We start from the raw sequence: 15,845 nt of genomic DNA, 5'->3' as shown, positions 1-15,845 counted from the left end.
CTTGTGGGATTGGAATAATAATCTTTATTATTGTCACAAGCAGGCTTACATTAACACTGCAATGACGTTACTGTGAAAATCCCCTAGTCGCCACATTCCGGCGCCTGTTCGGGTACACAGAGGGAGAATTCAGAATGTCCAATTCACCTAACAAGCACGTCTTTCGGAACTCGTGAGAGGAATCCGGAGCACCCGGAGGAAACCCACGCAGACACGGGGATAGAACTGAAGGTCTCTGCCTCCACCTCACTAACCTGAAAGGTATTGCACACATACCTTTTGATTCTTTCCTGTAATATGTTATAGGTGACAGATTTCAGTGTGTGGTTTAGTTTATTAACAGTGCATCTGAAGCATCAGGACCAATGACAGAATAAGAATGTATATCATACAATGCATATTCACCATTACTGTACTAGCAACATTGAGCATGAGAGATTGGAGTCTACATTGCTGAAGGCAGGGGGTTAGGAATTGAGGGATGTGAGGAGAGTGTGCCCTGTGTCTCAAATGGGGTCAATCACAGAAGGATTGGCTGATGGTTGTTGACTGAAATGTAAAATCTGGCGGCAATCTTTAACAATAATCTACAGCCGGCACAGAGCTTGTCCTCTCCCAGTATCCCGTTCTCAGCCCCACTTGAGGTGACCCCCCAGCTGTCCCCGCCTGGAACACTTTAATGCCCCTTTCAACGGAATTGGGCCAAGATGATGCAAACATAAACATCAGGCGGACACAAGTCCCTGATCTACCGGACTTCCTGGAGAACTCTCAGTGAATATTCAGCTTGTCCACATGCATCAAAGCAGAACTACTGTAAAGCTGGATTTGATGACTGTCTGTCTCTCCAGGCGTAGTGAAGGCGCCAGAAGCTCCACCGTGTACACGTGAGGAAATGTGCACTTACTTCTTGGAATAGGCTTCCTATCTCTGGTTTCAAACAGTCGGTGGGTAAATGTCACACTTTGAACTGTAGCCTGTGTTGTATTCTCTTTAGTCCTGGACTAATTTGATATTTTTCTCCTGGATGTAGTTGAGCAGTAGCTGAGCTCTTTTCTCAATGACCTGAACCAGCTTCTTCAGGCCTCTGGTCCCATTGTAGCTCTCCCAGAACTCAGTGTCCATTCGCAGGGACCTCAGTAACCTGCTTTGTAGGCATCCAGACTGTAAGAGTGAGATGACATGTGCAGGAAATCTATGGAAGAGAGACACCAGAATCCATTTATTAATAGAAGGGTAAAGTCATAGAGAAAGAGAGAAAAGGCCCTTCGGCCCATTGCATCTGCGCCGGTCAAAACAACCACCTAACCATTCTAATCCCATTTCCCAGCACTTGGCCCATAGCCGTGTCTGCCCTGGGATCGTAAATACACATCTAAATACATCTTAAATGTTCTGAGGGTCTCTGTCTCCACCTCCCTTTCAGGCAGTGAGTTCCACACTCCCACCACCCTCTGGGTGAAAAGGTTTTTCCTCACATCCCCTCTAAACCTCCCGCCCCTCACCTTAAATCTCTGCCCCCCTGGTCACTGATCCCTCCTCCAAGGGGAGAAGTTTCTTCCTGTCTACTCTATCTGTGCCTCTCATAATTTTATACATCTCAATTATGTCCCCCCTCAGTCTCCTCTGCTCCAAGGAAAACAACCCCAGTCTATCCAATCTCTCTTCATAACTAAGTCTCCAGCCCAGGCAACATCCTGGTAAATCTCCTTTGCACCCTTCCCAGTGCTATCACATCCTTCCTATAATGTGGATTCCAGAATTGCATACAATACTCTAGCTGTGGCCTAACCAATGTTTTATACAGTTCCAGCATAACCTCCCTGCTCTTAAACTCTATGTCTTGGCTAATAAAGGCAAGTATGCCATCTGCCTTCTTAACCACTATATCCTCCTGCTCTGCTACTTTAGGGGGCCGGTGTACATGCACACCAAGGTCCCTCTGATCCTCGGTGCTTCCCAGGGTCCTGCCATTTATCATGTATTCCCTTGCCTTGTTTGTCCTGCTCAAGTGCACCAACTGACACTTAAACCAATGCCCTCTGTAAACTTGCGCTCATCCAAAACTCTGCTGTCCATCCCTAACTTAACCAGGGCAGGTCAAAGGCTAGGTATCCCACAGCGAGTAACTCAACTCCTGACCACCCCAAGCCTGTCCACCATCTACAAGGCACAAGTCAGGAGTGTGATGGAATACTCTCCACTTGCCTGGGTGAGTGCAGCTCTAATAACACTCAAGAAGCTCAATACCATCCAGGACAAAGCAGCCCCGATTGATTGTTCCCCCTTCCACAAACACTCAAACCCTCCACCACCGATGCAGCCATGTGTACCATCTACAAGATGCACTGCAGTAACTCAACAAGGTTCCTTAACACACCTTCCAAACCCATGACCACTACTATCTAGAAGGACAAGAGCAGCAGATACCTGGGAACCCCTCCAAGTAATTCACCACCCTGACTTGGAAATATATCGCCGTTCCTAACAGCACAGTGAGTGTGCCTACACCTGAAGGACTGCAGCGGTTCAAGAAGGCAACTCACCACCACCTCTGAAGGGCAACTAGAGATGGGCAATAAATGCTGGCCTAACCAGCGACTCCCACATCCCGTAAATTAATTTAAAAAATAAAAAGACCTTGCACCAAATCCCATTCACCCATCACCCCACTGTGCTTGCTGATCTATATTGGCCCATCAATGCCTCAATTTAAAAATTCTCATCGCTCACCCCTCCATCACCTCGCTCATTGCTCTCACTGTAACCTCCTCCAAAACTGACAACCCTCTGAAATATATTTATCCCTTTAATTCTGGCCACTGGAGTATCCCCGGTCAAATTCAAGAGCGGACTATATGGTCAATGGAAGGGTCCTGGGGAAAATTGATGTACAGAGAGATCTGGGAGTTCAGGTCCATTGTACCCTGAAGGTGGCAACGCAGGTTGATAGAGTGGTCAAGAAGGCATACAGCATGCTTGCCTTCATTGGACGGGGTATTGAGTACAAGAGTCGGCAGGTCATGTTACAGTTGTATAGGACTTTGGTTAGGCCACATTTGGAATAGTGCGTGCAGTTCTGGTCGCCACATTACCAGAAGGATGTGGATGCCTTGGAGAGGGTGCAGAGGAGGTTCACCAGGATGTTGCCTGGTATGGAGGGTGCTAGCTATGAAGAAAGGTTGAGTAGATTAGGATTGTTTTTGTTGGAAAGACGGAGGTTGAGGGGGGACCTGATTGAGGTCTACAAAATTATGAGAGGTATGGACAGGATGGATAGCAACAAGCTTTTTCCAAGAGTGGGGGTGTCAGTTACAAGGGGTCACGATTTTAAGGTGAGAGGGGGAAAGTTTAAGGGAGATGTGCGTGGAAGGTATTTTACGCAGAGGGTGGTGGGTGCCTGGAACGCTTTACCAGCGGAGGTGGTAGAGGCGGGCACGATAGCATCATTTAAGAAGCATCTAGACAGGTATATGAATGGGTGGGAACAGAGGGAAGTAGATCCTTGGAAAATAGGAGACAGGTTTAGATAAAGGATCTGGATCGGCGCAGGCTGGGAGGGCCGAAGGGCCTGTTCCTGGGCTGTAATTTTCTTTGTTCTTTGTTCTTTGTAATCACTCCAGCATTGACGTCCTTCCAGTTGATAAGGCTTCAAGCCCTGGAATTTGCTGCCTAAACCTCTCTACCTCCCTCTTCTCATTTAAGGGACTGCTGTAAATCCATCAGTTTAATCAAACCTTTGGTCACCTGTCCTCACATCTCTTATATCAAGTTAAAACAAGTACACCTAGAAAAACAATGTGAGGGTGGGAACAATGGGGTAAAGAGAGAAGGAGCAAAAGGACACAGAAAAAAGTAAAATGTTTCATTTTAATTTTCAATTCATTTTAAAATATGAACACTAATAACATTTCTGTCCGATTACGTTAAAGGTGCTATATAAATGCAAATGCAAGTTGTTGCCTCAAATAGATACATTAATAGTGCTGTTACCTCAGGTACACATAATGCAATGTTTATTGGGCTCTGTGGTCCTGTAAAGGCTGTCAATCAGTTGAACAGACTTCATGAAATCTCCAGCAGCACTGCCACTTCACTACACAGTAGATTCAGTGCACATTGAGATTCCCTCCAGGCTGCTATGCCTGAATATTAATTTTTGTGATCTTTGTTTCCTGGGTTTGCCAGTCTGAGGTGGCTCAGATACAAGTTCCAGTAAAGTCAGGCCAATTCGAGCAGAAAGCACATGTTTCAGAAGGCCTGTTTCAGTAATTCTACTGCTGCTCACGTATCTCCAGGAGTGAACTGATTTGAACAGCTGGTTTTATATATTTATGTATTCATAGAGTTTTTCATCCGGGAATGTGGGCAGATGAATCCGTCTTCATACCTCAGTATCTCAGAAATCTCCAAGAACAACATTCTGCAAAATCGACTGGAAACCGCTCTGCAATAGCTGACTTAACTACACTACTTAGTAATATAACTTGTTAAATTCTGGTGGCTTGCTGAATCTGAGTAATGAGTCAACATTGCATACAGGTCACAGTGCCCGCTTCATTCAGACAGCACTGCATGTTGCAGGCATCAGTGCACACTGCATTCAGATCGCACTGCATGTTGCAGACATCAGTGCACACTGCATTCAGGTAGCACTGCATGTTATCAGTGACACTGCATTCAGGTCGCACTGCATGTTGCAGATATCAGTGACACTGCATTCAGGTAGCACTGCATGTTGCAGGCATCAGTGCACACTGCATTCAGGTAGCACTGCATGTTGCAGATATCAGTGACACTGCATTCAGGTCGCAGTGCACGCTGCATTCAGACAGCACTGCATGTTGCCGAAATCAGTGCACACTGAATTCAGGTCACAGCGTACGCTGCATTCAGGTCGCAGCGCACGCTGCATTCAGGTCGCAGTACACGCAGCATTCAGACAGCACTGCATGTTGCCGAAATCAGTGCACACTACATTCAGGTCGCAGCGCATGCTGCATTCAGGTCGCAGTGCATGCTGCATTCAGGTCGTAGTGCACGCTGCATTCAGGTCGCAGTGCACGCTGCATTCAGGTCGCAGCGCATGCTGCATTCAGGTCGCAGTGCATGCTGCATTCAGGTCGCAGCGCATGCTGCATTCAGGTCGTAGTGCACGCTGCATTCAGGTCGCAGTGCACGCTGCATTCAAGTTGCAGTGCATGCTGCATTCAGACAGCACTGCATGTTGCCGAAATCAGTGCATACTACATTCAGGTCACAGTACATGCTGCATTCAGGTCGCAGTGCACACTGCATTCAGGGCACAGTGCACGCTGCATTCCTACAGCACTGCATGTTGCAGACATGAGTGCACACTGCATTCAAGTTGCTGTGCACACTGCATTCAGGTCGCAGTGCACACTGCATTCAGACAGCACTGCATGTTGCAGACATCGGTGCACACTGCATTCAGGTTGCAGTGCATGCTGCATTCAGGTCGCAGCGCACGCTGCATTCAGGTCGCAGCGCACGCTTCATTCAGGTCGCAGTGCACACTGCATTCAGACAGCACTGCATGTTGCAGACATCGGTGCACACTGCATTCAGGTTGCAGTGCATGCTGCATTCCTGCAGCACTGCATGTTGCAGACATTAGTGCACACTGCATTCAGGTTGCAGTGCATGCTGCATTCCTGCAGCACTGCATGTTGCAGACATTAGTGCACACTGCATTCAGGTCGCAGAGCATGCTGCATTCAGACTGCACTGCATGTTGCAGATATCAGTGACACTGCATTCAGGTTGCAGTGCACGCTGCATTCCTGCAGCACTGCATGTTGCAGACATTAGTGCACACTGCATTCAGGTCGCAGAGCATGCTGCATTCAGACTGCACTGCATGTTGCAGATATCAGTGACACTGCATTCAGGTTGCAGTGCATGCTGCATTCCTGCAGCACTGCATGTTGCAGACATCGGTGCACACGGCATTCAGGTTGCAGTGCACGCTGCATTCCTGCAGCACTGCATGTTGCAGACATCGGTGCACACGGCATTCAGGTTGCAGTGCACGCTGCATTCCTGCAGCACTGCATGTTGCAGACATTAGTGCACACTGCATTCAGGTCACAGTGCATGCTGCATTCAGACTGCACTGCATGCTGCAGATATCAGTGACACTGCATTCAGGTCGCAGTGCATGCTGCATTCAGACAGCACTGCACGTTGCAGATATCAATGCACACTGCATTCAGGTTGCAGTGCATGCTGCATTGAAGCTACCCCTGTACATTGCAGTCAGACAGTATTGCTCACAAGGTGTGGGTATATGAGGCGTGATCTAACGGAAACATTTCTCAGTGTCATTTCAGGCGGGTTTGGCTGGGAGTTTCTCCCTGGCTCTGTTGGCAAATTCCCCATCGCTATCTAATCACACACAGTCACTTTATCGGACCCCGGGGAGTTTCTCTCCGGGCTCGCGCACATAAGAATTATTTCCATCACTGGGAATCGGAACCTACTGGCCAAACCAGCTCCTCAGCGATCAGGCCACCATTTTGAAAGGGTGCCCCGATCTGTAAGTGATTTGAGGGTCCCCCACACTCCCACCCATGGGCAATATCACCCCCTCACACAGGGGCATTAACCCCCCCTACCCCACCACCACAAGTGAGGACACCCCACTATGGGTGTCACTGAGGCCCCCCCCTTCCAGGACCTCCGACCTTCACCCCCGAACCTTTTAGAGGCCCCTTCATTCCCAACCTTTGTTATATTACTTGGTTTAAGTAATATATGTTGTTACTAACTGTAGATGATGTTGAAGAACACTCGAGTCTTCAAATTAAACTGAAAGAATTTATTAAGTCGCGATAAAACTAATAAATGAGTTTGACACTCCACTGAACTAACTCTAGCAATAAAGTAAGGATAAACAACTGGACAAACTGTATCTAAGCTACACGTGGTGTCTAGGCTGTGATCGTACTCTACTACACTGCTGCTATCTGATTCTCCTGCGTAGAAAGAGAGCGAGAGCTTCTGGGAGCTCAGTTATATAGTGGGTCGTGTAATGCCCGCTAGTGGTAGTGCCGCAGCTAGGTGTTGTGATTAACCCTTTAGTTACATGTCTGTCTACATATCATTACACCCCCCCCCCCCACCCCCCCACCCTTCATATCCCCCCACATCCCTCCTTTCATGGGCATGGTCCCTCCCCCAGGCCCTGACCCGTGGCAGTGCTCCTGCCAGCCTGGCAGTGCCACCCAGGCACTTTGGCAGTCTCAGGGTGGCAGTGCCAAGATGCCAGCCTGACAGTGCCAAAGTGCCTGGGTGCCGGGGGAGAGACATGGTCTCACCCTGCCGTGTCCCCCAAGTGCCCCGAATGTCCAGGGAGACCCTGGTGCCGTTCCACCTGGTTCACGTTTGCATGGACCAGTCCTAGATGCCGCCTGGCTGGGGTCTCCCTGGGGAGCTGGTTAGATCTGGCGTCAGCACAGTTAAGTGTCAAACTGGGTCTTGCCCACCAAGATCTGGTTAGATCTCGCGAGGCGTACCGTCCATCGGAAAGCCTGGGGAGGCCTCTCCTGGCACCTACCGGCCTTGTCGCGCCCCCGTTCGGATGGGACGTGGCCAGCAGATTGTGCCCATGGAGTTAATCCAGCATCGACTGGTGGAAGTGAAGAAGGTTCATCAAAATGACACTGAGTGAAGACAGGCAGAAATAAAGAGAAAAAGAACACGAGGTACAGAAAAAATAAACCTAGAAAAGGAAATGAGGGGGAAGAAATGCAAATAACTGGAGACCCGGCTATTTTCTCAGAGATATGATGAGGAATCACGTTTGGAATACTCTGCACCGCTGTAAATTTGCAAGTGGTTAGCACTGTTGCTTCACAGCGCCAGGTCCCGGGTTCGATTCCCCGCTGGGTCACTGTCTGCGTGGAGTCTGCATGTTCTCCCCGTGTCTGCGTGGGTTTCCTCCGGGTGCTCCGGTTTCATAGAACATAGAACAGTACAGCACAGAACAGGCCCTTCGGCCCTCGATGTTGTGCCGAGCCATGATCACCCTACTCAAACCCACGTATCCACCCTATACCCGTAACCCAACAACCCCCCCCTTAACCTTACTTTTTAGGACACTACGGGCAATTTAGCATGGCCAATCCACCTAACCCGCACATCTTTGGACTGTGGGAGGAAACCGGAGCACCCGGAGGAAACCCACGCACACACGGGGAGGACGTGCAGACTCCGCACAGACAGTGACCCAGCCGGGAATCGAACCTGGGACCCTGGAGCTGTGAAGCATTTATGCTAACCACCATGCTATCGTGCTGCCCCTCCTCCCACAAGTCCTGAAAGACGTGCTGTCCGGTGAATTGGACATTCTGAATTCTCCCTCCGTGTACCCGAACAGGCGCCGGAATGTGGCGACTGGGGATTTTCACAGTAACTTCATTGCAGTGTTAATGTAAGCCTACTTGTGACATTAAAAGATACAACTCACTGTCCTAATCACAATAACATAACTTCTTAACCCTCAGGCCAAGGAAGGAACAGCTGTGCTAATGTTTTAGGTGTGAAGCCTTTGCGGGAACTGCAGTTCTGATAGATATAACTGGCCACATTTCACCAGGTTTATCTTTTTGGGGAGGCGATGACATAGAGCACAGTTGACTGATGATGGAAAAGGCCAGGTAAGAAGGTGAGCAATGTTGGTGAGCAAGCTTTCATTGTACACGCCCCCACTTATGCTCATGATAGAATCATTTAAACTGTAGCACTGAATGAGGCCATTCGGCCCAGGTCAGCTGCATCTGAGACTGTTTATTCCACTCTCATTAGTGTGGCATTTTATGCATTTTTAAATACTTCCTTTTCAAACACCTATCCAATTTTCTCTGAAACATTACGAGAATGTGTTGTCTTCTAATAACTGTGTGCAACATTCTTTTGATCTCCCTTATAGTTTTACCAGTGATAATCCTGAGTTTATGATCCCTTGTTAACAATTTGTCAATCGGTGAAAATAAACCGCTGATAACCAGTTTACGCGCTCGAAGAATTTAATAACTTTGAAAACCTGTGTTGAGTCCCTCTTCAACCTTCCCTGCTGGGAAAAAAGAACCAATTTTCTAAAGCTTTGTTCAGTAACACAGCCATTAATTCCCGTGGCCAAATGGATATTCATAAAGACAACAGAAAAGTGAAGACACCAGGGTAGCCTGATGGTTAAAAGGGCCACAATAGCACAGTGGTTAGCACTGTTGCTTCACAGCGCCAGGGGTCCCGGGTTTGATTCCCGGCTTGGGTCACTGTCTGTGCGGAGTCTGCACGTTCTCCCCGTGTCTGCGTGGGTTTCCTCCGGGTGCTCCGGTTTCCTCCCACAAGTCCCGAAAGACGTGCTTGTTAGATGAATTGGACATTCCGAATTCTCCCTCCGTGTACCCGGACAGGCGCCGGAATGTGGGGACTAGGGGCTTTTCACAGTGACTTCATTGCAGTGTTAATGTCAGCCTACTTGTGACACTAATAAAGATTATTCTGTATCAGCAGAAACAACATAAACAGCTGGGGCCAACAGTGCAGAACAGGATGGTGCAGCCAGGGATTGAGCACAGAAGCTGATTGGACAATGACCGTTGCCCTGCCTTGGACAGACAGTAATTAAACACGGACCTCAGTGTGTCGTGTTCCTGAGAGAGCTACGACGCCTGAATGAGACATGGCTCTGAGCATTTGTCACTCAAGAACATTGATTAATTAGTGCTGTCCTGTGAGTACGTGACTGGCAGCATGAGCAAGATCTGTATGAAAAGGAGAGACAAAGAGACTCCTGAAGCGATGAGCTCCAGGAATGACCATCGTCAGAAGCCATGCCCTGTGTCCGGGACCCAGAGAGGACATTGGGATCCACCAAGAGGGAGTCTGATCACCTCGCCTCTTAACAGGTGGCATTTAGGTTCAAGCTGGGAGTTTTGTAGAACAGAGTTTTGAAACTGTCTGCAACAGAGCTTCTGATACTCTTTATAGTGGTGTTTTGATACTTTTGGGGTAAGTTGATAAGATACAATAATTGTTGTAGCATAATTTGAGAGTTTGACTGTTTTGTCCATAACGCTAGTTGACCCAAGTTTGAGATGCAACGCTGTCCTCCTGACTCCCCCCAAAGCCTGTCCACTACCTAAAAGGCACAAGTCAGGAATGTGATGGAACACTCTGCACCGACTGGGTGAGTGCAGGCTAACAACACCCAAGAAAAAGCTTGACACTATCCAGGAAAAAGCAGCCAGCCAGGTTGGTGTCCCTTCCACAAACGTTCACTCCCTCCACCATTGACGCAGCCGTGTGTACCATCCACAAGATGCACTGCAGCAAATCCCCAAGGCTCTTTCGACAGTAACCTCCCAAATCTGCGACCTCTACCACCTAGAAAACCAAGGGCAGCAGACACATGGGAACACCGGCACCTGTAAGTTCCCCTCCTAGACACTCACCATCCTGACTTGGAAATATATTGCCGTTCCTTCACTGTCGCTGGGTCAAAATCCTGGAACTCCCTCCCTAACAGCACTGTGGGTGTACCTACACCACATGGGCTGCAGAGTTCACAAGGCGACTTCTCAAGGGCAATTAGGGATGGGCTAAATGCTGACCCAGCCAGCGATGCCCACATCCCAAGACAGAATTAATTATCCACTGCCTCTCGATTCTGATCCCATTTCAGTGAATGTTTACAATTGCATGCAAACTCTATCTGTGACTCCAATATCCTTCCTATTTGGTGGGAACTGGTCAACTCTGTTGGCTAGATGGATAGGGCAATAGCTGGGTTAGTCCCTGTTCCAGTTGATAGACCTGGGGCCTGTATCTTCATATTAGTAAGTCATGGCGTTTTTCTATGGTTTGGCAAATAATCACCAAGGCTTCAGCTGAACAAAATGAATGTGGTGCTTACTGTATCCCAACTGTGGCCTAACTAATGTTTTGTAGAAATTTAACATAATTTATTTCCTTTCATACGTAGCATCCCTAATAAAATCCAGAATTCCATTTGCTTATATTATGGCCATTTTGACCTGTCTTCATTCAAAGATTGATGAATCTAAACCCATGAATATCTCCTTCTACGACCCTTCTATGAAGAGTACTATTATAATCATTGAGGGCATGCACTCTCATCTTGTTAAGAGTATATCTTACACTTAAGAATGGATGATCTGTGGCAGATAAGATAATCAAATAATTGATCTGAGGGTGAGGGAACCACATGGAAATTTTCTCCGAAGCCCTGGTCAATTTTGTCCCTCAACCAATTTTATTGATACAGTTTATCTAGTCATTATCACATTAATGACTTTGTGCAAATTGTCACCGCATTCCCTAAATTGTAATAAACACTTCAAAATGTACTTGATTGGTTGCAAAGTGCTTTGGGATATCCTACGGTTATGTATGATGCTTTAGAAATGCAGGATGTGAATTTTTCAGCCTTGCCTCAGTTGCAAAGGTGCAGGGAGAAGTGGAGGCAGTTACAATTCATGGGCCACGTTTGTAGTAACCGTTCTTAATTACTTCTGACTCTCAAATGTTTCATTGAGTATGGAGTACGTTTTGGTAATGCCCCTTCTACACCTTGGGTTGAATTTTCTTGCCGTCTTCGGGTCCATGACATCAGGACCAAAGGGGGATCCCAATATTGCACTTGGCTGCTGGACCAGCTCAATGATTTTGCACGAGGCAGTCGTCTAATTGGCCACCTCCGGTCCCCCATCAAATTAAGGACAGCCAACAGGCTCTCCATGCTGATCAGAGGGGCCAGCAGCCCCACTGGCAGAGGTACACGCTGCTCAGGTAGGGCATAGACCAAGAAGGTGACTCAAAATGTAGGCACCCTCAGACAGGTCATTTCAAATCAAAAATGAGGTGGCCAAAGGCGGTATGCCCTGCCGAACGGCGGCTGAGATCCGCCGGGAGAAACACTGAGACCACAAGGATGGCCTTTCCTCCTCGTGGTCTCTTCTTTGGACCATGGAGGTTCTGACTCTGACTGCCCATTGGTCTGTCAGAGGGAGCCCACCTCCAGGAAGCTGGTGGCCTCCCATCGGGTGGGTAGGAGTTTGGGGGGGGGGGGTGGAGAGACACATGGTGGGGGCCAGCTTGCCACTGACCACCCCAGTTAACAGAGGCCTTTAGTGCTTCATTTGTCTGATCTGGCACTCAGTTCCCCATCAGTGGTACTGTACCAAAGGGCTGTCCGGACGTAATTCCCTCAATTTTACTGGTCCCGGCTCACCGGCCCTCCCACACACACACATCAGCCTCTAACTCCACTGCTCAGGAACTGGTATAATTCAGCCCCAAGTGTCCTTTCCAGCAGCCACTGACTATTGCTCAGTTCCACAGCTAAACTGTCAGAAACTCCACCTTTGGAGCCTTAAATGTTAATGAATTTGGGAAGCATTATTGGAGATGTGTAGCCATGCTATAGGAGTCTCACACTTAATGTGTACTTACTCATCAATGCCCTCCAACAGCCTGAAGTTGAGGTTGTCCTCATGCTGTAGAAGCCTTCCTGCATTGTCTATGTAGACGAGTTGAGATGGATTTCCTTTTCGAACCTAATGTAACAATTTATATTCATTAATGGTTAGTCAAACTTTAGGTTCCTGCATCCTTTACAGTTTGCTGATATTGCCCACAAATGGTTATTTTTCCATTGACCCCCCCTTTCACCACATTCTGGTTCCGTTGTCTATGGAAGGGAAACTGGAAAGTATGCGATTGAAAACCCACAATGATCGAGAGGTGCAGCCCCATGAAAACGTGCCAGCCAAGACACCACCATTTCCCCAGCCAACGTTTGATGGGGTCAAGGAAAGGTCAGCCAATTTAAATAATCGACCTCCATCGGTTGCTGCAGGCTCACCATATCCACAGATAGTGTGGCTTTCCTCTCTAACATCAGACACTGTGGCACAAGGTGTTTCTAAGTCACTGCCGAGGACATTCTGTTAGATGAGCAAACCTTCAATTAAGTCATGCAAAACATGTGACCGATGCCAGCTTTCCATTCTTTATCATGTTCCAGTTGAAGAGGAGATGACAGCTGGAGAGGGCTTTAAACCTTTACTGGTTGGTAGGTTCCCCAAGATTCCAGGATATTTTAGACACAACTCATTGAAGCTCCACATGATGACAACTTTTATTTGTACAGTGTCTTTAAGGAAAGAAAACCTGAAGGCCCATCACAAATAGGCATGGACAAAATGGATGCCGAGTTAGGAGAGGAAAGATTTAAGAGGAGTGATTGGAAGCTTAGTTGAATAGACATACATGTAGCTTAGTTGAATAGACACACATGTAGCTTAGTTGAATAGACATACATGTAGCTTAGTTGAATAGACATACATGTAGCTTAGTTGAATAGACATACATGTAGCTTAGTTGAATAGACATGAGAGGTCAAGGAGAATGGTGGAGAGGATGCCTAGATGCCATTAGCATACCTGTGAGAACTGAGCCCTTGTCTCTCGATGGTATCACTAAGGGATAGCATGTGAAGAGGAGCCCCCAATGTATACACAAGTAGTTTCAGGCTATTCAAGTGCGACCCTGCCCATTAATAGCCGTTATCCTGGGAGCACCCTTCACTCTGTGCCAATTTAGCTGGCCCAATTGAGTGAATGGGGGAAAGTTCTTGAGAGAGCAGAATGACTCCATACACACCAATATACAAATCTCGAAAAACAGCTTTAAAAAGGCCCCAAAATAATGAAGAACTGGAAAAGACTCCATGATTAAAGATCTATGATCAAAGCCAATACTGATTAAGTTTACTTCCTTTTCATTGCTTTGGATTTCTGGGATATCTTATTATTTGAACTTCTTTGTACTTGGTTTGTGGGGTGGAGCAGAAGCGACACTTGGCAATGGAGGATTATTTGGCAGGTTGAGCTTACTGACACACACAGAAATGCAGGGGAAATGGTGGCATACTGGCAATGTCATTGGACTAGTAATCCAGAGGCCCAGGATAACGCTGTAGAGATATGGGATTGATGTAATTTAAAATTCAATTAATAAATCTGGTTATGAAAGCTAGGCTCAGTAATGGTGATCATGAAACTATGTGAATGATCGTTCACTAATTCCCTTTGGGGAAGGAAATCTGCCGTCCTTACCTGGTCTGGCCTACACGTGACTCCAGACCCACAGCAATTGGTTCACTCTTATCCCTGTCCTCTGAAATAGTCCAGCAACCCAATATGCAACTGTACAAAACCTTGGTCAGGCCACATCTGGAGTACTGTGTGCAGTTCTGGTCACCTCATTTTAGGAAGGATGTGGAAGCTTTGGAAAAGGTGCAAAGGAGATTTACCAGGATGTTGTCTGGAATGGAGAGTAGGTCTTACGAGGAAAGGTTGAGGGTGCTAGGCCTTTTCTCATTAGAATGGAGAAGGATGAGGGGCGACTTGATAGAGGTTTATAAGATGATCAGGGGAATAGATAGAGTAGACAGTCAGAGACTTTTCCCCCAGGTGGAACAAACCATTACAAGGGGGCATAAATTTAAGGGGAATGGTGGAAGATATAGGGGGGATGTCAGAGGTAGGTTCTTTACCCAGAGAGTAGTGGGGGCATGGAATGCACTGCCTGTGGAAGTAGTTGAGTCGGAAACGTTAGGGACCTTCAAGCGGCTATTGGATAGGTACATGGATTAGGGTAGAATAATGGAGCGTAGATTAATTTGTTCTTAAGGGCAGCACGGTAGCATTGTGGATAGCACAATTGCTTCACAGCTCCAGGGTCCCAGGTTCGATTTCGGCTTGGGTCACTGTCTGTGTGGAGTCTGCACATCCTCTCCGTGTGTGCGTGGGTTTCCTCCGGGTGCTCCGGTTTCCTCCCACAGTCCAAAGATGTGCAGGTTGGGTGGATTGGCCATGATAAATTGCCCTTAGTGTCCAAAATTCTATGATCTATGATTAACCTAGGACAAAGATCGGCACAACATCATGGGCCGAAGGGCCTGTTCTGTGCTGTATTTCTCTATGATTCTATGAACCCACTCAGCTCAGGAGCAATTAATAATGGGCACAAAATGCTGTCCTTGCTAACGATGCCCACATCTCATTAAAGAATAAAAAAAATCAGAGAGGCCAGTTTGTGTGCTTAGTGCAGTTGAGTATCCAGAATGACAACCTATTTGCTCAGATCATGAGAAAAACCTGCCTGATGCAATCACTTGTGGTCTCAGACTCTGCTCGTGTAGCTAGGCATTTAGCTCAGTGCTGTAGAAGCAAAATTTTGTGAACAAACATAGTACACGTTATTGCACAAATCGAGAAATTCTGCAACTGCAGCTCAGGGTTACCTGGCTGTGGAGCTGGAACTGTAGCAGATGGCATGACAGGTCGGGAATTAGTCATGATATTGGCCTGGGACTTCCTTACCAAGGAGTGGGAAATTTCTGTGTCTTATAGTTGAGTTCCTCTTTCCTTCTCCTGGGCTTTCCGCCTACTGATCCTTCAAGTTGTCAAAGCTCTTCCCAGAATACAGCAGCTGGGAGAAAGAGACAGCGCGACATCCGCTTGGGACTGGCCCTCAAACAAACCATCACTTAATGCACAGCTGGAAATGGTGCCAGACTAGAGGGTTCCACTGTCAGTATTCCCAACTGGAGAGCCTTGCTGTCTCTCTCGGCTTAAAAAAAAAGTTCTCCATTTCTTTTTGGTTTCTCAGCACATGATCAAGAGATTTGGCAAGCAACCTGCCGTCAGTTTCTGAGCAATGCTCCTCTGAAAGTCAGCTAGTGATTGAGAACAGCATCTGTTCATTCCTCTGTTTTTGCCTCCGCCTGT

At 47.4% G+C, this 15,845-nt stretch overlaps 1 protein-coding gene across 2 annotated transcripts in view; it reads right to left on the bottom strand.

The window, feature by feature from the left end:
- Nucleotides 1–258: 258 nt before the first annotated feature.
- Nucleotides 259–15,845, bottom strand: part of gask1a (golgi associated kinase 1A) — a 50,452-nt gene continuing 34,865 nt past the window's right edge. For both annotated transcript variants that reach the window (XM_038810333.1, XM_038810334.1), the window contains exons 4-5: nt 12,502–12,605; nt 259–1,195 (exon numbers count right to left, since the gene is read on the bottom strand). In XM_038810333.1, the coding sequence (XP_038666261.1) occupies nt 994–1,195; nt 12,502–12,605 (306 nt within the window). In that variant the 3' untranslated portion in view covers nt 259–993. The remainder of the gene's footprint in view (nt 1,196–12,501; nt 12,606–15,845) is intronic.

This window comes from Scyliorhinus canicula, chromosome 10, assembly GCF_902713615.1.
Source record: "Scyliorhinus canicula chromosome 10, sScyCan1.1, whole genome shotgun sequence".
In the NCBI taxonomy this organism is placed as follows: Eukaryota; Metazoa; Chordata; class Chondrichthyes; order Carcharhiniformes; family Scyliorhinidae; genus Scyliorhinus; species Scyliorhinus canicula.
This window is presented reverse-complemented; position numbering and strand designations above follow the sequence as displayed.